The 21,812-nt window shown below is 46.2% G+C and overlaps 2 protein-coding genes across 2 annotated transcripts in view; one reads left to right on the forward strand and one right to left on the reverse strand.

Annotated features, from left to right (window-relative positions):
* The window catches only part of LOC128299479 (uncharacterized), a 31,767-nt gene extending 13,299 nt beyond the window's left edge, over positions 1-18,468 (reverse strand). The window contains exons 1-3 of the mRNA XM_053035463.1: positions 18,080-18,468; positions 17,747-17,907; positions 9,441-9,642 (exon numbers count right to left, since the gene is read on the reverse strand). Coding sequence (XP_052891423.1) covers positions 9,441-9,642; positions 17,747-17,907; positions 18,080-18,435 — 719 coding nt within the window. The 5' untranslated portion in view covers positions 18,436-18,468. The remainder of the gene's footprint in view (positions 1-9,440; positions 9,643-17,746; positions 17,908-18,079) is intronic.
* Positions 1-21,812, forward strand: part of LOC128299481 (autophagy-related protein 16-1) — a 244,558-nt gene that overhangs the window by 17,418 nt on the left and 205,328 nt on the right. The gene's annotated exons all lie outside the window — the stretch shown is intronic.

Raw genomic sequence — 21,812 nt, forward strand, 5'->3', positions numbered from 1 at the left:
TGTGTGTGAGCCCCACAGTGTGTACTAGAATTAATTATGGAACGTTGTTGCAGGAATGGCACGTCTATTGTCCATGGACATCACTGGAACCTTCTGGCGAACGAGGGATGAAGGGTGCGGCGGTCCCTTTAAGTGGCTTACACACTATCACTTCGAATGAAAGGCGAATTCATTGCTCTGTTTCCCATCCCAACAGTGGGGAGTAGGGCGAATATAAGGAGGAGGAAAAAAAACCCATCCACATGCTACTCCCTGCAAACTACGGAAAGTGTCTGTAGCGGACGATAATAACAGTAACAGGTCCGTATCTCGACCCGCCAGTGCACTATTGGGGCTGTAACTTTAATTTGGAGTGCCTACGGGCTTAGAAGGCCACTGGGGGCCCCCATTTCTGTGCGATGGATGAGTGGCGCACTCAAACGCTTCACGAATTTAAGTTACCCAGTGAAACATGCGGGATTGTTAGCAGTGGACAATGGTATGTTCTCTCTCACGCACCCGGGGCGTTTGGGTTCGGTCTCCGGCGGTCTCACGACGATCCGCTTTTGAGGCTCGTGACCAACTACGAAACGATGCAGCAAATACACGCAAAAAGGTTGACAAAAAGCACGAAAGATAATAAAAAAAAAAATCGAAATCTCACTGGAGGCAACATCCTTCGAAACTTGACCCCGTGCATCCCGTGCGGGGTCGTGTGGTGCATTGGTTCTAGGGGGGTGGACAGTTTGAATTTCTGGACCAGATCGTATTCTTTGCAATTAAGAAGCATGTCGGTCCAATTAGTTCGGATGTGGGTTAACCCGGAGAACGGATCGCAATCAGGGCGTTTGTTTGTTGTGTTTGTCTGCTTGATCGGTCGATCAAGCCGGGGGGGTTGGAAAATTATGCTTATCGGATTTATGTAATACCATTTAAACACAGTGGGTTTGGTGCGCGTTGGAAACTCTGCAACCTGACCGTTAAATCAAATACCTTGCAGGCAGGTGCGTTGTTTGGACAATCGATAATCGATCTCGTTTGCTTTTGGTCTATACAATTCGCTTTGCATCGGGTGGAAATGGAGAATGGGGTTAGTGAAGGGGTGGAGCGATTCTCGGCGATGTTCGTACATTGCGGGCACCCGAGCAACGATTTTCCGACTGAGCTAATTTTGCTAGATTAGTTGCAATCAAACCATATCGCCGGGTGCATGGAATCTTCCCCCTTCTCGTTTCGGTTCGGTCCCTCGTGGTCTCGCACAAAATATACCGCTAGAAGATATCCTACATTTTCCCCGGCCTCCCAGTTAGTTGCTGTGAGCTCTGGATTGGATCTCGACCAGGTGCTAGTTTGGTTTCTGGGTTTGGGTAACGTTGCGATATCGATTGAACTGGCGCTCAGAAAAAAAGACACGAATAACATGCTTGGAACATTGGGAGTACCTTGGGAGATCTCATAGAAGTGCGAAGACTATGCTGTTTATGCTACGTGGTCGGTACTCTTTTGAACTTAAAAATGCGTCTAAATCGGTTAACCAAACCGAATTGTATGTCCGGGTCGTCCAGTCAATGGCGTTATCCCTTAATTTATCGAGAACTCCTCGAATTTCACATTTACGCTTTGTCTTTTTTTGTACGAAAGATAGATTTCGGTCAAAGGTGAGTTCCTTTGGAGCTGTGCATAAATTTGAAACCCATTTACCCGGAATCAACCAATATCACACATATCATCCAGAACGAGTCTGCTCTCGATCGGTTGCGATAGCGAATGGGGTTTTGTCCGAGTTCGCGGTCGGGAAAGGGTCCGGTAACTGTAAACTAACCTTCAGCCGGTGGGTTGGCGTACCAGACCGGAGTGAAAACACCAGCCCGATGATCTTAGCGCTTTGATCCGTTTGTACCACATTTGCCAATGCCAATTGTCGACCGTACACCCCAATCGCTAACCGATACACTTGTTTTAATATTTATTTAAGCAATCAATTTAAATGACCCCGCTCCGAAACGGCGGTCCCGTCGATAGCGCGTCATGCCCGAAGCGCTGGTAGTTTGTTATTTTTCTCCCCCCCGCTAGTTGGCCGGCGCTTATCCCTTCGCGTGGAAGCTTTTCTTGTACGCCAGCCTGTTGGGGTGTACGCCTGAAATCAGCGGCTTTCATCACACTTCGTTTCGTGTGCGCCTTTGCACGGTCAAACCGGTGCGGGCGCACGTTGGAAGGATAATCTAATTTATATTTCAACGTCGCGATTCATTCGCTTATAGTAGACGCTAGGTGCTTCGTATGCACGGCATTCAGCTCTGTTGGTTTTTTTTTGTTTTCTTTTACCCGAGTTTATCGATCCTCCCATTTTTCTCCTTGTTAGTGTTTGACCACAATCTGCCAGGCCCGGTTTATGCTGCTTACCAAACGTCACCTCAGGGGATACATCAACCAATCTCCGCTTCCAGTTTAGGGGCGAGCAGAACGCCAGGAATGGAAGCAACGAGTGCTTTCGATGCCCGAACTTTGCTTCTTTCCCTCCTCTATTGATCGGATGAAAATTTAAATCATGCCTTAATTTGTCAGCCAAACGCCGCCTTAGATAAACCGTGCCTCCCTTAGCCGATGGAAACGAGCAGTATTTGCATACAATGTTAATGCTATGGTAATTTTGCTTTCCGCAGAGCCGTACGCTCCAATTTAGATTTCTTGTCTATTAGCGCTTGGTGCACACAATGATAGGGTAAGAAGGTAACGCGTTCTTAACTGCCACCGAAATGGAATCGAAACGGATCAGCGCTAGAAAACTTGGCTGTGCTCGCCGTTTGTTCACCTGTCGCGGGAAGTTTAGAGAAAAAAAAATATTAACTCTACCACTAAAGGAAGTTTACTTTGTACGATCATCAAACGTGTGGTAGGCGTACGCGTTGAAATGTTTGAAGTGTTTTGAAAACATTTCTACCAAAGCGTGACAAGCGCGACAAATAAAAAACAAAAAAATAGCGGTAGAAGAAAATCTTCACTCACAAAAGTGTTTCCTAAGAAAAAAAGGATAACAACAAAAAATAAGCAAAACTAGTGTAGACGCAATCCGTGGATTCGAGCGCTGGGAGTTGTTGGGAGAGAAATTATGAAATTTATGATTATTGCCGTTTGCTTATGTTGCTGTATTCTCTGCGCACTCGAGATCAGCTTCTAAGAGACGCAATCTTTCCGTCTGACATGTCTGGGCAAATTCTTACCGATGTGTAGAAAGAACCCCGCGTGAACGCTTGGCCGACGCAAACAGAAAAAAAAACAAAACTGAAGAGTTGGTTCGGCGCAAATTGAAGTGAAACATTTTGTCAGGTCTAACGATCGTTTAAGTCTCCGGCGCAATTCGCTCAGCCGCCCCGGGAACAACCGGTAGTTCGCAAGCTGTTGGTGCGTGTGGCGTTAATTGCACTTCAGCTCGATTGTTTCGCTCGATTGCACTTGCGTGAACGGTCTTCGCGTCTGCTCCGTCCGTCCGAGTGATGTTTTGTGTGACGCTCCGGTGTTACAGTCCGGTCCGGTCTGCGAATGGATTCAGCTTCCACTGGCCCCGGTAGTAAGAAGGCGATCGTTAAGATCACCATCCTTGTAGTGAATGAATATAATGAGGTCGGTTGTACGCAAAAGCGTCACTTTGAGAGTGCACAGACACCCGACCAGGACTAAGCACCGGGCGGGGGATACGGAACCGTTTTGGCGCGGTTGGATTGAGCAGCAAGGGCAAGCAGATGGTACTTAATGCGACAATCTCACCTATGCTCGTTCATAACTTTAGCAAGCCTCGTTTTTCGCATACCTCGTTGTCTTTGGGTGTTCTCCTTTTCTGTTCTATCCTTACCACAGAGGTTACAGCACTTCAGGGTGCTGTTTAGCACCACATTGGCTGCCACAGTTCCTACCGGTCCTAGGGGTCTAGTTTATTTGCATAAAAAGTGATCAAGTTGACAGAAATTACATAAAAGGGCAACTGTTGCAATTGTTTTGCATCGTACCGTTTGCTCTGTTGGTTGCAAGAGCCCCCCTGCGCCCTGTTGGAGTGACCAAATCGCACTTCTTTAATAATGTTCCGGTTGCATATGGACGTTGCGGGGTAGCGAGGTACGAAGTACGATGTGAAACGCACCGCGTTTCGGTCGCGAAATCCATTCGAACGTCACATGGTGCATGTTCTATTACTGCGCACCCGAACCGGGAAGTGCCACAGTCATCAAGTGGCTGTGGATGTAGTATTGCAGTGGCCGGGGATTCTTCGACGGGTTCTGGTACGTTCTTCCGCGTACCGAACGTGTCGCGAGGAGCAAAATGATACTGCCAACCATGTTCACAAGCTATGTCGACCACATTTTTTTTTTTCAACCACCTCCTAGAACGACGATCGTACGGCGAGCCGATCCGGGTTGTCCCGGGGGGACGGAGGATGGTAAGGTGGTAAAGTGTTGTTAACTGTTGTTAGCTCAAAATACCGATTGTGCCCCTCGAATGGACATTGCAGAAGATAATGCGACACGAAAAAAAAACACACACAAGATACAGGAAAGGCATCTCACACTAACGGTAGCTCGGCGGTAGCCGCAATACCGAAGGGTTAATTCAATATCTTTTATGCTTCTGCACCGGATCAAGTTGCCGCACGTTTTCGCGAGCGAATATTCGAGGTGGAAGAAAGGGGAAGAAAAAAAATCATCCCTCATGAAAGAATTCGGTTTTTTTTTTCTAAAGCCAAAGTGTGTATGTGTGTGGCACGGAATTGAATGGACGACGGTATGGGATGATGCTAGTCGCTGCTACGCTACGCTGCTTGATTGGTTTCGAGTGATTCGAGCGGATGCAGTGCTGTGAACAAGATCGCGATCATGCGCACCCAACCTCGAAGCGGTGTGATGTGGTTTCAGGGAAAAAGGTTAAGCGAATAGAACACGAGTATGCGCGCAGAGTAACAGCACGAAAACCCGTAAAAAGACAAGAAGCACGTTTCAACCCTAAACCAAAACGCTAAAGCCCCGCGGTCAGTGATGATCGCCTGTAGGATGGGACGGCTAGGGCGCGAGAAAGAAATGTTGCTTAATAGTAGCAATATCCGATGTTGTTAGTGTAAACGGTTGAGTTGTTTAGGTTGTAATCATAACAATAAATTCACCGCATGTTGTTCCACCCGGTACAGCGCGAGACCGCGTGACCGAGCTCACCTCCCCGTGCCCGGATGCGGATCATTCTAGCTTTCGATCACTTTTATGCCTTCCCGTGGATAAGGCGGTTCTGGAACGGAGAACTTTGACCGATCGCGATAGTCACCGAGCGGATGCTGGAGCGCAAATCGTTCCTAGAATGGTTCTTCCCCTGTTGTGTCATGTTCACTTCCGTCGAGTGATCGTTTATAGACCACAAGATGTAACGGAGAATGCGCGAAAAAAAAAACAAACGGAAAACGTTTCCAAAGGACTATTCAAGGTTCATTCATAGCCATCAGAAGAATGGATCGGAGAAGATGATGGGACCGAACAAATGGGTCCCCACTAGATTTACTCTTATTTTCTACCAAAGCGCCTAAAGCTGATGACAATGGTCAGCAGGAAAAGAAGGAATCAGTTGTTTCGCGTTCGTGTTGGCAATTGTCTTTCCATTTTGATGCCGATTTGTTCGAAAACGAGCCACAGTTAGCACTAACGACCAGTACGAAATAAAATGGCGAAAGTGAGCGACACGGAGCAACAGTCGCAATGGGTCATGATTTCCCTATTAAGATGATGATAAAATTTAAGCTTTATGATTGCGCCTGCAAAAAGTGTGCGAAATGTTCTGATGAGAAACGGAGTTTCCCCCCCCGGATGTGGACTCACGAACATGAAGACTTGACTCGGCTACATTGCGATTATTGCGAGCGTTGGCTTTTGGTCCAAGAGGAAGGTCCAATGTAATGAGTTTACCGACTGTTTAGAACAAAGTTACTGCAGGAAATATGCCACAAACCGATATAAAGTCCCATAAACGAAACGTTAGATAATAAATTAATTCTCAAACATGAGGCACTGTGGATTGGAAGATAACGAAAAATATCTCCTGTTGGTTCTAGCAAATTTGGCTAGTTGAACCATCGAAAGGCAACCATCTTTAAAGCCGATTATACTTTTATGATCCTTGATCGGTTGCGTTAATTGTGAACAAGGGCGGATCACCAATAACAGGCGGGTCTCGATAGCAATGGCTTTGTTATATATTCCCACACTTTGCTGTGCGAAGAATCGTTCGAGCGCAATGCAAGACGCACAAACACCATCGCCAATTAACGGTAGCGTTCCCCGTTTGACAATTGCTGGAGATGATTTAGCTGTCGGGTGCCATCAAAAGCGATGCTCCACGTATGTCAGAAGCCGTTCAGCGTAAGCACGCTCGTTAATGGGACTCATTAAGAGCAGGCTCACGGAGTCCCATCACTCGTTTTGGTCTAACACCGCCGCTCGTATTCTAGTGACGCAATAATCCTCCACAGATCGTTTTGAGCGGTGCGGTTCTTTGCCTCCGCTCCATTTTGAAGTGTGTCACTAGCATCACACGATCCAGTTTTGGTGGCGACGAATCACGAAATATCCCGATCGCCCCGACGGTTTTCTGCGGGACTCCTGCAGAAGGAGTGGAATTCGTGCAGCTAAGTTCAAAGCTTATCGGGTTCGGTACGGCGGTTGCTTCCGTTCGCGGCATCATCAGCATAAAAAGGGCACGATCCTGGCACCGATCGCGCACCCGAAAGGACTATGAATAATTCATAGATCGCGCGTGAACGAAACCGCACCACCGTGCGGCCGTGTACGCTCGATCGATCCGATGGATGATGGTCCAAAAGCGATGGGGTGGGGTTCCCTAGCCCCCCTGCTGGTGAAGTCTCCCAGATGATAGGCTTCGCGGATAATTACCATCGAACGGTACTCTTCAAACAAGCACCGGGGCCTAACTGCTGATTGCACACCAACTCGTCGGGGGAAATTGTAATTTTGCTCGTTTTTATCTGTGCAAGCGCATCAATTCATATACAGTGCCATTTGATGAGCACGGCAGCGCCGATTAGATGTAAGTGTAGAACGAGCTCATGTTTTTTTTTGTTGTTTTTGCCGCTGTTTGTGCGGCTCTTGTTTTCTGTGCGGCTTTATTCCTCGCGCCGCAGTTAGGTTGCGCTTCGAGAAAATCGATTGGATTATTATAAATTCCCATTGGGCAGGGAATTGAAGGCTCATTTTGGACGATAGTTAAGTCCGCCATGGCAAAGGAATTGCGGAATTACAGACAACAATTGCGATCGATCTTATGCTGACCGCATGTTTGTCTTTCTTTTTATCGCAACGATGTCGACACTTGTTACTTTGTAGACAAATAACTCGTTTGTTCTTGAACATTTCTTCATGAGACCCACACATACTCCGAGGTGTGGCCGTGCATCTCGGTTGAAGGGTGTTTAAGCTGACTGGACGATAAGTTATGAAGCCACCGGGGTTATGGGCATCCGTCTGTGAACGGTCACTCAATCGCAAACATGTTAACGATCGTGGCAGCGTGGCACAGTGTGAAGAAAATGCATCGCATCTAATGCGAAGAATCAGGAGTCAGGGGCAGAAAATATCTTCGGAGAAATCCTCTTCCACGTACATCGTATATTCTAATAATTATAGTACCAATAAGTTTTCCCTGCACCACCATTATGCCGTTTTCTGCTGAAGTATGGGTTTTTAATGAGCCATTCTGATGATCGCCCAGCATCATTACATTGATGCGTCGCGTTTGCTAATTCAACGCCGCTGAGCGCACTTGGACGATCGTGGACGAGCCGATTGGTACCATTTGCCTTCTGCTCTGGCTTGAGTGATGGCTGCTGAGTTGAAATCGGTGGATTAAGAAGATGATCGCTGTGTTTGAATCGGGCGGGGTAATAATTCTGACAGAGATGATCTAGTGCAAAATTGCTCGCATGGAGCGCTGCCGATCGCTGCCGATCGAGTGAAGATAGGATTCGCAATCGGATTTTCTCTATTTGATCACCAACAGCAACGGTCTGGTAAAGGGTTCTTCGTGTGTTTATGGTGTCTAGTAATGTTCAACTGTTTGTTGAACACATTTTAGTTTAAACAAAGTGCTAAAATAATGTACCATAAGAAGTAGCTAAACGAATTTCTCTTCCCATTCGGTTGATATGTGGTACGAAGGTAGCAATACTGAAAGTCATTGAATGTATTTGGTCCAATATCCGCTCGCTCCACCTTCAGTCTTTAAGTGAAACAAACAACCAACTCTCACACGGGAGGCAGTCATATACATAATCCCAAGTGGCTGTCCATAATCCATCACGGACAGGTTAGTTTTTGGCTAACCGGTTTCTTCAAATTGAGTTGCTGCGGACTTGCATTTACCTAACAGACCCTCGGTGTTACAGGTATCGACAATCGATCGAACCTGTAATGATCGAAAAATTGACTTTTCCTACCCTTTAAGACAAACAAACGGTCGAACTCTCGGACACGGAAGAAGGTTTCCTAATCGCTGCCCAATCGTCCACAGAGCATTAAGAAATTCTAACAAGATGACTCAACGTTAATCGGCGGTGGTTACGTCTAAATGGAATGTTTAGATTTCGTCGATACGATACTCTGTCCAACAAACAACTCTTTACCGAAGTGGGAGGGAAAGTTTTGTATTAAACAGAAAATCATGAAAAATCAACAGACGCGCTCGGCCTTGAAAACTGGGAAAAACCAGTTTCGGCCGTGGAGTGTAACTCCACGCACGGCTCATCTTGATCTTGTTTAGACCGACCGATGGAAGGTCACATCATATCTCATCCTTTCGGATCCGGTGCCTCGGATCGGTCAAGTGATGAATAATTGTTATGTATAAAGGGTGTACACTCGCCCCCTAAACGGAGCAATATGAGTGTGATTTTATTGTGGAATGCCCATGCAATAAAACAAGAGCTGATAAATTATCGTTGTATGGTCGGCATGGGTGGTTAGGAAAACCGTTGCCTGAAACACCTCCAAAGGGAACACAAGAAGCCGCATTTCGTTTCACGCTGCTGAATAAATCGCTAAAATTGATTTCTTTGTCATTTTATCAGCGTGAGGCAACTGGGATATACACGGGGGCTACTGAGGCAGCGCATTCGTTCCGCGATGCTTCGCCGTGTGCATCTGGCATCTGGCAAGGGAATATGTTTCAAAGTTCATGCCCGTTACGATTATCATTCATCATTAAAATGCCGAGCTTATTAATCTCCTGAGTAATGGACCGTGTGCATCTTCAAGTACCATCTTCAAGGGGTGCCACCATCTCACGGGACTCCGCGGACGGTGTGTTTACTCGTCCGGATCCTCGGGACGATGGGCGCTACTACGCACGCAATAGGTTGCTGTCATTGATTTTAATGTTGCATGGTGCGGCGGACCTTTTGCTAGGGGTTGTCTACTTACCGGCAGGTGAATTCGTTCTCTCCCAGACACATCTCGATACAGTCGCGGCGCGAAACGACCTGGGCGGTGCGCTTGACGTGTCCGTTCAGCTTGTAGCCCTGCACTCTGTCGATGCACCAGGCACGTTCGCACGGACGCAGCTTCAAGCAGGACTTCTGTGCGTAGATCGTGAACACCGGGAACTGTGACTTTGTAAGGGCACCTAGTAAAGAGAGAGAGAAGAAGAGAAAAAAAACCATCAATGGCGATCGGTTGGAGGCGAATAGGCAGCCGCGTAAATCTATGTTAAATATTTATATGTGTGTTTAGTTGTCCTTTTGCTCCGCGATGGGCAACTGCGGCTGTCTTTCCCCCGTATCTTGTATCCCTGAGCTGGGCCGGCACGAGCGCACGGGCCACATAGATTTAACAAATTACAGAAATCATCACCTCCACGGAAAGGGTTTCACTTTTATTCAGGCATTGAATCGTCCGCATGCCTTATCGAAGCAAAGCGAAGCGGGAATGAAGTTTAATTTTACTTTCCTTCCATATTACGACCCGTCATCGGTCTGATCGAGGTTTTAATCGAGGCGCTTTAAAGTACGATTATATACGCTGGCGGTCAGAAAAAGGTAATTATTAAGTGCAGAAAGGGAATAGTGTACGCGACACGGGCCAGTACACTTTCTACTACTAACGGTCCGGAATTGGAACGTGCTGAGTTCCACCTACTTCTAGCCGAGTGCAAGCGGGCCATCAAGTTTGATGGAACGAAAGCAAAATGATTGGGACGATCGAATATGTCTAGCCAGATAGGGACGAAACGCTTTGTTGTGCTGAATGTTTCCGTTGCGTAGCCAAAAGAAAGCCTACAGGTAGCACGACGCACGGCCCATTCTGTGGTTGAGTTTCGTGATGGTGTTCTGGAGCGATATTTTGCGTTAACTATTTGAAATCGCATTCGTCATAGTTGGCAACATTCACGTGCTCTGTGAGCCCGGAGCTCGGTAGGGCGGGCTGGCTAACAAAAAGTGTGAGCCCAACCTTGTTTCTTCGGTGCAACAATGCGTTGGCTGGCGTTGGTTCGCCACCGGGCGTCCGTTTGTTGCCGCGGCACTATCTATTGCGCTTGGTGGGACTCCTTTAGAGCAGTTCGCCGCAAACGGTTAAGTATAGCCGCATGCATAAGATATTGTATTTAATAATGGGATAAACCATTATTACCGCAGCACCATGTATGCAATTTCATATTCTTTCGCTTCGGCGAGCGAATCCCGCGATCGAACGCGCAGAAGCAACCTTTAATCAGTCGTTTCATTATCGTTCTCTTTCGCGTTTATGAAACAATATCTAAAAGGGGCCGTATTTTTCTTGTTATCCTGCGGAACGGAGCGGAATTCGCAAACAGCGCTGAATGCTCTTACACCCAGCAAGGGATGAGTGGTGTAGTCAATCCGCAAGCAGCACATCTTCTCTGCCACATCGATCATACGATCGATCGATAGCTTGATGCATGAAAATACGTCCAAGGCGCAGAGTCGTCAACGGCCGTCGGACAGGCCAAGATCAGTGGTGAGTGGTGCAAAAAGTGCGGTATTATTAGCGGTAATTTGATAGTTGTTAGGTTCTAGTTGTCTACGTGGTTGAACCTGGGCTTCAGTTGCGCCTGTTGGGTTGGTTGTAACGATACTTTGGCTGGAATAGCTTCTTGACCGATGCCCTCGTCCTCGTGCTGTAGCGCCAATGGGAGTGGATGGATGGATGGAGCGAGCGAGCGTGTAAATTAGTGTTCCTCCAACAACGTGCTCTTGTGTGCCGGTTAAGCTTGCATGAAATGAATTTTCGATTTTATGAATGGGTAAAACTAGGTTGCTAAAGTATCTGGGCTCCTTGGAAGGGGAAGAGTTGTGTACTTACACAATATCGTGGCTAGTAAAATTTAGTTTTAGAATATTCCTTTCCCATAATCGCTTTAATCGCCCATATATCAAGCTTTAGTATAATTTTAGTACAATTTTAGTACAAAGTTGATATGTTCTAAATATTATGATCATTCGCATAATGCAAATACACTTGGATAGATTTATCTCAAACAATCTGTCAATCGTAAAAGAACACTCGTTTATCGAAAGCTTCTTTTCTTCAGCGTTGCTAAATTCCACCAGCAGACTTTTCTCGAACGCAAGTGAGAGTGCACATGTTAGGGCACAGCTGTACCGCGAACCGCGATCATCTAGTAAATGGCCGCAAGGCAACGCGGTGCGAAAGCTGGTCGTGCAAACCGGAAACGATGAGCAAACGATAGCGCGCATCGTCGTTACAGACCCATTTCTATTACTGCTGTTTGATTTAGTGCACCCATCAGCGACGACTGAATGCACCGTTCCCGCGGCTAAAAGTGTGCGGCTTGTGGCTTGGTTTCGTCGTGACGCCGATCGCTTTGCGTTTGTAACCATCAACCAAGAGGAGGAGGTAGATGAGCCAAACAAAAAAAAAAAAACGACACCAAATCGGCCCCAAGGTGTCCACGATTTCTCCCGTTTTGCAAATAAATTATGAATTCATGTTCTTCCGTTTTTGCACCAGCCAGCGTACAACCGATTATATCCTCGGTGGATCTTTGCACATAAAGGGAAGCAGGCACAAATCGTGTGCACTTGAGTTTTGCTTGATTTTTTTGCTTCGCTTGGAGCAGCCTGCTGCTACCTATCCGCCCAATCGCGCCCTTGGCTTGGTGCAGCAACTTCGCCTCAGTGCCAGTGGGAAAATTAGATGAACTTCGGAGAGTTAAAGCAGAGCAGAGGGTGGAAGAATTGAACCGAATCGAACAGAGAAAAGACAAACGCCGCGTCTATTGGTGGCTAAATTTACGAGACATCGGCGCTGCGGTGCCCATTTTCTCATAAGTTTTGCGGTTTTTCCTTTCACTTCTGCATCGGTGTCAGTGGTGAAGATCACTGGGTGTACCAGGTAGAAGGAAGATTTTCGATGTTCCTTGATGGAAATTATAATGAGTAGGATGAACGGTCGGACAGAAATAGAGCATCCCTGTCACAGCGTGCATCACAAGAAATGGTTCCGCGAATCTCAAGGCATACTATGTGCGTTTAGTTTAAATTCTTTCCCACTTGCACCATCATCATCCGTCAGTGGAGCAAAAGATCGGTAGGAAAAAAAAACACAAACAAACAAAATCGGTTGAAAAATAAACAGCCGACAAATATCGGCACCGAATCACGACCCAACGATGGGTCGTCCCGTTGGAACTGAGAATTTCAGTACGATGGTGTTGTGAAAACGTGGAGGGTTGTAATGGAAGCACGAGGAAGTTTGAATGTTGGATCTCTTAAATTGCCGTGCTTCTCATCATTCACCATGGCCACTGGTGTAGAGTGGGCGACCAGTTGTCGAGCGGTCGAGAATGTTGCAGCAAAGCCTGGGAATGCACTATATATGCACAATCACGAACTATCGAAATTCTTGCCTGGAAGTCCCTTGAGTGGAATATCCATCCCAGCCACCGAAGGAAACTTCTTCTTGCGGAGAAGCGGTCGATCCAATTTTTATTTATGTACTCGCCTGTTCCGATCACGAATTGTATGGTCAATGTCGTTGTCGTTGACCGTGTAGAATGGAGGTAATGGGTTTTTTGGTACGGGAGCAGTGCTTTTATGGCAATCGGTGGTACACACAGAAGGGTGACAGTAAAATGGAGATAACATTTCAATTTTTATTCTTTGCCGGCAAACACTGCCCCTTCGTTCGGTGGGTTGAATTGCATTGGAACAGCACCATTTCGGGTAGGGAAGATCGACATAATATAGAAATCGTGTTACACATCGAAACGAACCTAGTAATAGGATTGTTTTGACAGAGTAGCTCAAAGCGCGAGAAGGAACCGGATTCAAGAATCCGTCCACTAACGATGTGCACGACGCACTCTGCTGCTCACCGTTGCGACGGAACACACAGTGCCGCAGAGAACGTGGCGTAGAAAGATAAATTACAAATTATTAATTATCGTTGGCGGTCCGCAGGGGGGGGGGACTTGGCGTTGACGCTGCTGTAGAGCGCAGCCTGCGTGCCGCTAGCAAATTATGATCAAAAGGAAGCTTCATTTCCTGCTGCGACGATGTCCAATTGTGTGGTGAGAAGATTTTGCCTCTCGAGTTTGTGATCCCGGTGGAAAAAAAAGAAGATTCCTGTCCCTTTTCTCCATCTCCCACTGCAGCAACTGTATCGCTTTGGAAAAGGATCGTTAGCTAGCGGGTGGGCCTTATATTTAAATCGGCATGCTTATGATGAAAATCGAGCGGAACATAGGTTTTGCGTAAAAGGAAAAATAAAAAACGTTGCACCATCCGGACCATCGGACCATTCGTTTGATGCTTTTGCATCGGGTTTCACCTGTTTCCGTGGACGCGGGCATTGGTGCTTGCGTGCAGTGCGAAGAAAATGATACACGCGTTTGATTTAGTGGCGAATCAATCTAACGCCACTTTGCAGTGAGGGGTCGAACCAAAAGTCGATTTAGTTTGCCGAACAAATGGATGGAATGTTGTAGGTACCGCTTGATGTCGGCTAGAATATCCCGCTAAGCGTTACAGTTAGCTTTTGCTGTACACACGGTACTCGAAATCGAAATGCATGCTGACACATGAGAACACTGGCGTGCTAAAACGCGTGACCGTTCAGAATCAGAACGCGTAGGGGGGACGTTGACGGAAAATGAAGCTTTCTTTTTTGTTTTTTGTAAGATAACCTCTTGTGCTCGTTTGTATCGGTTTGAGCTTTTGCTACACGCCTCCCTGCACCGACTTCAAACATGCCGCATAAGCGTTTCATTTCATCGTGGTTGTATCAATGTTTTCTTTCCATTTATATTTCGTGTGCCGTTCGGTCGCGATCGATCAGCGCAATTGCATGTTGTTGAGAATTTTAACGACAGCACTGCGTCTGCAAATGAGACTTCCTGCTATGCGTACCCGCATCGGGTACGATCTGATAGAATGGGAACAATGTTTTGCCGTGGGGATTTGATTGGCGCGCGAGCGCTATTTATGCTGGGATCGTTAGTGCTAGGGCTCGCGCAGTGAAAGATATAATATGCACTGATTTATGCGATATCTCTTAATTAGAATCGTAAAACCGGGGAACCCGGGGGTTGCTTGCAATTCATTCCAATGTTTTGATTGCTGCACGGCAGTTAGATCGGTAGCGTGACATTGCAGCTGATCGATAGCAGCCTCCGGTGTACGCAGTGGGATATTTCTCGCACAAGAAGATGATCCATCCAGCCCTTACGGTGCAAAGATATTACTGCATAAATCACTGAACTACTGAGCAAACGCGTAGCCGAGGTCTGTTCACAGCATAAACACAACACAATATCAAGCAATCATCTACCAGCGTTGAATCCATATGAAACCAGGCGTAAGGCCGTAAGGCTCGTTGTATGCGACGGTTCATAATTTATGGTCCACGCTTGTGGAAACTTTTCCCGCTGTTGTCTGCGGTGTTGCTTTTGTTTTTATTTTTCGTACCTTGCTCAACCCGTTTGATGGCGATGTGAACCGAAAAGGATGCTGCGGTCTGTTCTGTTGTCTTTAGCAGCAAAAGTTGTCAAACGGTTGCTCTTTGCCAATGTCGATCGGTGGATCGGTGAACAACACCCCCCGTCGCGATATCATCGAAAAGATACAATTTTATTATGGTTGTTTGTTTTTCGCGATCGTTGCCCCCGGGGCATCGTGGCAGTTGGCGCGCAACTTTATCTGTGATAAACCGCGAACGTCATGACAGAGTTTCTCTCGGTTAGTCGGAAGGCTCCGCGAAAGGTCACGTGAAAACGGCAGCGGCTCTTGGGTCGTAGAATCGTGTAGCGATGGTGCTTCCGCTTCGCGATCGATGATCACTGGCTGGAGCAGTTGTTCACATGCGCCCAAATCACGCCAAACAAACGAAACGATATGGTTACGACCGATTCAACAGATTTTTCCTCGGGTTCATCGGTTCGGTATGCCTGCCTAAACGAAGTCCCGTGTTGCCGTGTGGGATATCGCGAGAGGGAAAGAATGATGACAGCGGGCAGGCACGATCGGTTTTTGTTCATTGCGCACCGATACACAATGGCTAATTTATGTGCTTGTTGAAAAGCGAAATGCGAACGTTTTGCCGGCTTGCGGACTGGTCAAATATGAGGAAGATCTAATAACTTTCGGGTCCGCTACTATTGTCCGCATCGCGTCCTTTTTTTTTTCTTGCCGCTTCTCATCGCTGTTTTGCTTTGCATGCGAAAATAAAGTTCCCTTTCCGATAGCTGAGCAAGAACCGATACACCGGTTGCGGGGGCTATCGTAAAATGAATGAAACTACTTTCCCCTTTTGTGGACGCGCTGGTGCCGGGAAGAATAAGCCCAGACCGCTTAACCACCGGCATTGTATCGAAACAATAAATAACATCTCTAGGCTCAAGAATTCAAACGCCATCATCGGACACACTTGCGCCGGGACCCACTTTGGTGGTGAGTGATGTGAATTCTTCGCTCATAACTTGCGAGCCATCTGCCTGATCGAACCAAAACCCAAGCGATCAAGCGAAAGCGAACTCACCACCATGTGCTCTGCCGTCCATCATTAGCCCGTTATGGCTTGGGGCAAGATAGAAATGGAAGCGCACGAATAACGAAAATACAAAGGAAAAAAGGAAAGAAATTTTATGTCGAAACTATGTCACGTGGAAATCATCACGATTTTTCTATAGGAATCTTGCGAGAAAATCTGACATCTTCGCATCGGTTTTCTTAACGTCCGCAGACATTACCTGGGAACAGGCGAAAACTCCCGTGCGCGGGATGTTGTACGACCAAGTGTTGAAGCACATCAGCTAATGACCACACACCGTTCGGTCAGCGGTAAGACGCGATCGCGATTTGAGAAGCTTTTCAAACCCTTTTGTGTTAGAAAGCCTTGGTGGCTTTCTCCACCGATTTCAGATACCGCCGGCTGCGCTGTATCGCAGTATCGTCGATTATATTTTCACAGTTAATGGCTATAAAGTTTAATTTGACGGTTTTCGACACTATCTATGATGCTGTTCTATGTTGTTTCTCTGCCGTGTGCGTCTACTTCTAACGAATGTGCATCTTAATAATTGCTGGAGTTTTATTTTATCGCTTTTTTGGGTGAACTTTCATATATTTTTTTTTTGAATTCTCTTGTAAAGTATAAAAAAACATTCAATATTACTTTTTTAAATCGGCAGAACAACCTCAAGAGGTCTAGGAGTGGCCTGCCATTTCTGGATTTCGGTGACTCCATTTACTCGAAACCAGATAGTTAGTCTTGGGGAATCTGGGGGTCTTGGGCGTACGGGGGAATTGGTCCGGATGGGATTTTGGTCCGGTCCGCTCGTGTGAAAACCGGCGTCGCTACCAACATTCCACCCGGCAACTCTGAACCCACTATTACTACTTATTCCAAAAATGTTGAGCGTTTCTTACAATCGTCTCGAAGCCTTCAGGTTAACCGGGGTCCGATCGCCGCCACGGTTATGGGAACGGTCAATTATGGGTGGTCGATACCGTCTCGGTAACCCATCATTGTTAATTTGATCAAGTTAATTGCTTTTCGATTAGCCATTTGCTACAGCCGCCACCACAGTGAAGCGTGGAAGCATTCGAGTTTTATGATATCTGTTGCACTGGGAATGCAATTTGCCAGGAAGTGAGCGGAATGCTTAAATGAACGATCACCATTTTCACAGACCGGGACCATATCTTTAACCTTTGCTGACATCATTTATCCACATTACGGGTTAAGTTTTGAAAAATCGAACCAGATCAAAATCAAGGTTCCGTTCTGTTTGTTGTGTCAGGCGGAGGCCCCATCTGGATCGAAACGTTTGGAACGATCAACAAAAAGCGTGATCGATAGAGACCTCCCAACGAACAGAACACCGGACCGTAACGGGATGGACCCTCGGTACCATCCGCAGTAGGATGCCTTTCGCTCTGGGCGGACAATGTTTCGATCCAGTCCGCGGGAAAGAAAGTGAACTATCTCGTAAAATTTCTTTCTTCTAGAAATCAATCGATCGATCATGCTGTAGATGTTCGCTATCGGTCCAAAGATTGTAGCGGTCCTCTCCAGGGACGCCGTTTTGTGGAATGGGAAAAATCCACCTGCAGTACGGCGCGGCTTTGGTGCAAAGCAGCTTTCTATGGACGATACACCTAATTTATTGAAAAGACGTTGCTAGTAAGCAGCGAACAAGGGGAAGGCATTGTGTGTTTTTCTCCCTTTTGACAGCAACGACAACTTACCTGGTAATTTGTCAGAGTTTGACGAGAACAGCACACACAGGCCGGTTTCGTAGTTGACGGATGCGCATGAATCATTGTTCTGACAAGCTTCCAGGCAGTCGGTCAGCATCAGCGTACCGGGCATGGAATCAAGAAGCTTGTTCGGTGCCGAGAAGACGTACCTGTCAGGAAAAAGCGAAGCGGAATGCACACGATGTAGCGATATGAGGTGGGGGAAGGTTGATTTGATGCGGCCATTTCATGATTTGAACTACTGTTTCCTCACCGGAGGTAAGTAAAACAACGAAACTGGGCTGGATGCCGCTGTGTTTCAACCACGCTCGTCAAACTTACCCGGTGACCAGCTCGAAAGCTATAAAGTCCGGATCGCATTCCTCGTCCGAGTACTCGTCGATCATTTGGCTGCTGTTTTCCGAACTGCCGCTTCCGCTAGCGTTGGCGGACGATTCCGTCTCGGCGGAAGTGCCCGCACTGGTTGCTGCGGCCGGTGTGATGGCAGCCGGTGCTTCTACGCGCTCGTACGCCGGCTCGGAACCGGATGCGGTGGCAAGGTTGTCCTCAAGTGGTGCATCGGCTGGCTTTGAAATGGGTAGATCGAGTCGGGATCGCCTCTTCGCCGCATCTATGCTTGGGGAGGACGCTAACAGTAGGCACGCCAGCAACAACGAACGCAACGATCTCAGCAGCATGTTGACAGATGGGAGTTTGTCGCTCTGGAAAGATTGTATGATAGAAAAAAAAACGAAGAAAAGCGAATATTAATAAACCTGTCCGAATGTACGGTACATAATATGATCGAGTGATAGTGGGCAATCGTTTAAATTAAGTCACGGATAGGACTTTATTTGTCAGCGTATTGATAGATCATATCAATTGTGGATTTATCAGGATTTTAAAAAAAGTGTTAAGATTCTTTGTCTTTATGAATTTAAAATTGATTTTTGTGGGTATGAATGAATTAATGAGGGGAAAACTTAAAGCCACTTAAAGGTACGAGTGTACTGCAGTAAAGGAAGAGGTAAAGAATGCGTGTTCAATTCGATTCAATTCGATATAAAACATATGCTTTCGACCGGACGCTAGCACCATCAAATGAGACACTACATTACTCTTGTGCAAACTTTACTCCTAACAAACTTTTCTCGATCGGCCCTTTTAGAGATCGAGCCCCCCGGACCCTGGTGCGGGGCAAGGTGCGGTGTGTCCATGTCAGGCTTGCTCGTTATGCCAACTTGCTGTATCCTCTTTCCTTACATCCTTGGCAAGTTCCTCACTTCAGCAGCGTTCTGTTTATAACCCAGGAGCGGTTCTGTGGTCTGATGTCTGTAAAAAGTTGTTATTTTCCAATTTATCTTTTTTTTCCCATTCGGAAAAGTGAGCTCGCTTGATCGCAGAATACCGCCGTGATATGTTCTTGCGTTACACGAGTCCACTCCCGCATCCTCACGAATAGGACGCTCGTGCGCAAACAAGTTTTTCTGTTCCAATGTTCCGGGTGTTGCGGTAGGTCTGACCATTCAAAAATCTATAAGCAATAGTATAAATATGAATTCAAATCAGATAGGTACCACCGGTCCGGCACCAGAAAAATAAACATATCCTCTCATGGTGTGCCAGCCGATGGTGTGCGCTTGTTGTATTTTGGCGCTCCCTCCAAACACACATTGGAGGGAACAAGATCCACCAAACGAAATTCCTTTTTCGTTGCGAATTCCATCCACGGATCGACCATGGCTTAAGTGGAGCGCTGTCATACTATCGTAGCCAAGTGCGATAATCGATTGTGGGCAAATACCACGACTGCCGTTGAGCGACTTAAAGCCGCAGGGGAATTTGGTCACAGGCCCAGCATACTGCATTCGTTTGTCATCGCCGTGCATTGAAATGCGAATACACTGCTGGAAAAAAGGGGTTCAGAAACATCCTGTGTTTGTGTTTTATTTTAGCGATTCGAATGCGTGTGGATGCACCGCAAGTGCATGGTAGAATAGTTTTGCGATTCCCATTTTTGATGAATCGTGTAAAGGGTACATTGTGTGGTTGGAATGTTTCAAGCATAACGATGACAGAATCGTTAACCATTTGAGGGTTTTGTTTATTTTTTAGTCGCAATTCGTGTTTTAATTAAAGATCAGCATTAGCAACAAATAAAATGTCAGGTTGATCGGTGCTACAATTTGCTCGAATGCGATGTGCGGTTGAATATTTAGTGTTCACTCATTCGCTGCAATTTTTCACAACAGTGTGGGCTCTTAATTGATTGCTCACTTTAGCCATCCTGTTTTCCGCGAGCATTAAACCAGCAAGCTGGGCAAGCTGTGGGATTGAGCTTTTATTTTACAACAATGTGTTGCTGCGAGTGGTAAGTGGCTCCAAAACATACCGCAACCTGGCTAACGACGATCTAATGGGCACATCTTGGGTAGCCCTCTCCTATGCGAGTTGCAATGCATTAGTTGGAAAGCAAATAGCCCCAGGATGATCTTGTACTGTACGGTGGAAGTCTAGGTAATTGACGTAATTTCCACCGACGAACCTGGTACTCTGCGCTAAGAAAGTATCTAAAAAATCTTTCTAAAAAAAGAAAATGCACAGCACTGGGCTGGTGTAAAATGAAAATCTTGTGCCATTACCTCTGCAGTAATATTCTGCACCGCTGCTCGGGAATAGAATCAGGACACGGATGGCGAAAAAAAGTTCACGAGTGTTTATTCTTAACCCTGTGGCCCTGGGTGGCTGGAGACTTGTACGCGGCGCATATATTTTCTGCACGTTCTACATAATCGCTATCGCTCAACATGGGAATGGTATGGGCTCAACAAAACAACAAGGAATGGTATGGGCTAAGCAAAACCAGCTAAGACGTAGGGCGATTATGAATGCAAATAATAATTTTAACAGCTCAAGGCAAAGGGAATAAGATTAACAACGATGCAATGCTAAAGTTATTCCGCCTTCAACTCTGGTAACGCGATTTTTGCGCTAGGAAGGATTTTACTGTTGGGTATTTGTTTTTTTTTCATGCTACGTCTTCTCTGTAAAAACACAAGCTCTGGTACACGGAAAGTCACGCTACAGCCGATTAGACCCGTACACCGGATGGGGTCAGGAATGCAGTGCGATATCTGTTTTGTTGCTGGGGAGGATTTTTGTTGTTCCTGTTGTTCGTGTCTGAACTTTGCGCCTTGCAGGCACCTGTGGCCTAGATTTCTGTTTGTCGAAAACAAGCGCAATAGGCCACCCTTTTGATTGTATCCTGCTGTGCAGGCTATTGTCGCCGTGTAGCTTGCTGTGCAACAATGTTGTCGAAAATGGTAGCATAAGCAGCATAAACGGAAGCGATTGTGGACAAACAAAAAAAACAAGCGTTCTGCTACGTTCCGGTACACAAACCAAAAAACAACCAAATTACATTTTCTAATTCAATAGTGCAGCAGTGACGTTGATCAATTTACTTAGAGGACCGTTTTAATTCCAATATTGCTATTTTGAAAGCTCTCGAGCGATTGCAATCGGTTTTGCAATTTATGTTTTTTTTTTGTTGCCACGATATTCGTGCACCGAATAATAATTGTCTCCAGGATATTGCCTGAGTTGACTGCATTTTAACTGCTTTGAGTAATCGGTTTGACCTCAGCCTCTGGCCAATAAAAGAAAAACACTATTATTTGCCTTGTTGATGCATACTCAAAGTGTACAAGAGGTTTTTTTAACGGGCAATATGTATGTATTTTATAAATAATTGTTTGTCGAATATTGCGTGATGATAATGTTCCAATTTCTTGTAATAGGTGTAATAATGTATTAATAAGGTATTAACTGTGATCAAATGACGCTGCCTGCATTTCTTTATCAAACCGTAAATATTGAACGATCGAACGATCGTAAGCACTCGATTATGACAACGGTTGTCAAAGCTAGCCCGTGAATGTGAGCAAGTGACTGATTATGAACTATAATTTATAACCCTCGTTTCAGCTGGTGGGCATAAACCAATTTACATCATCCAACCTGCAAACGTTCCTTCCTGCTTTACCGGCACACTGAAGCTATGCCGACCATGATT

The sequence above is a fragment of the Anopheles moucheti genome, chromosome 2 (assembly GCF_943734755.1).
Source record: "Anopheles moucheti chromosome 2, idAnoMoucSN_F20_07, whole genome shotgun sequence".
NCBI classification, from domain to species: Eukaryota; Metazoa; Arthropoda; class Insecta; order Diptera; family Culicidae; genus Anopheles; species Anopheles moucheti.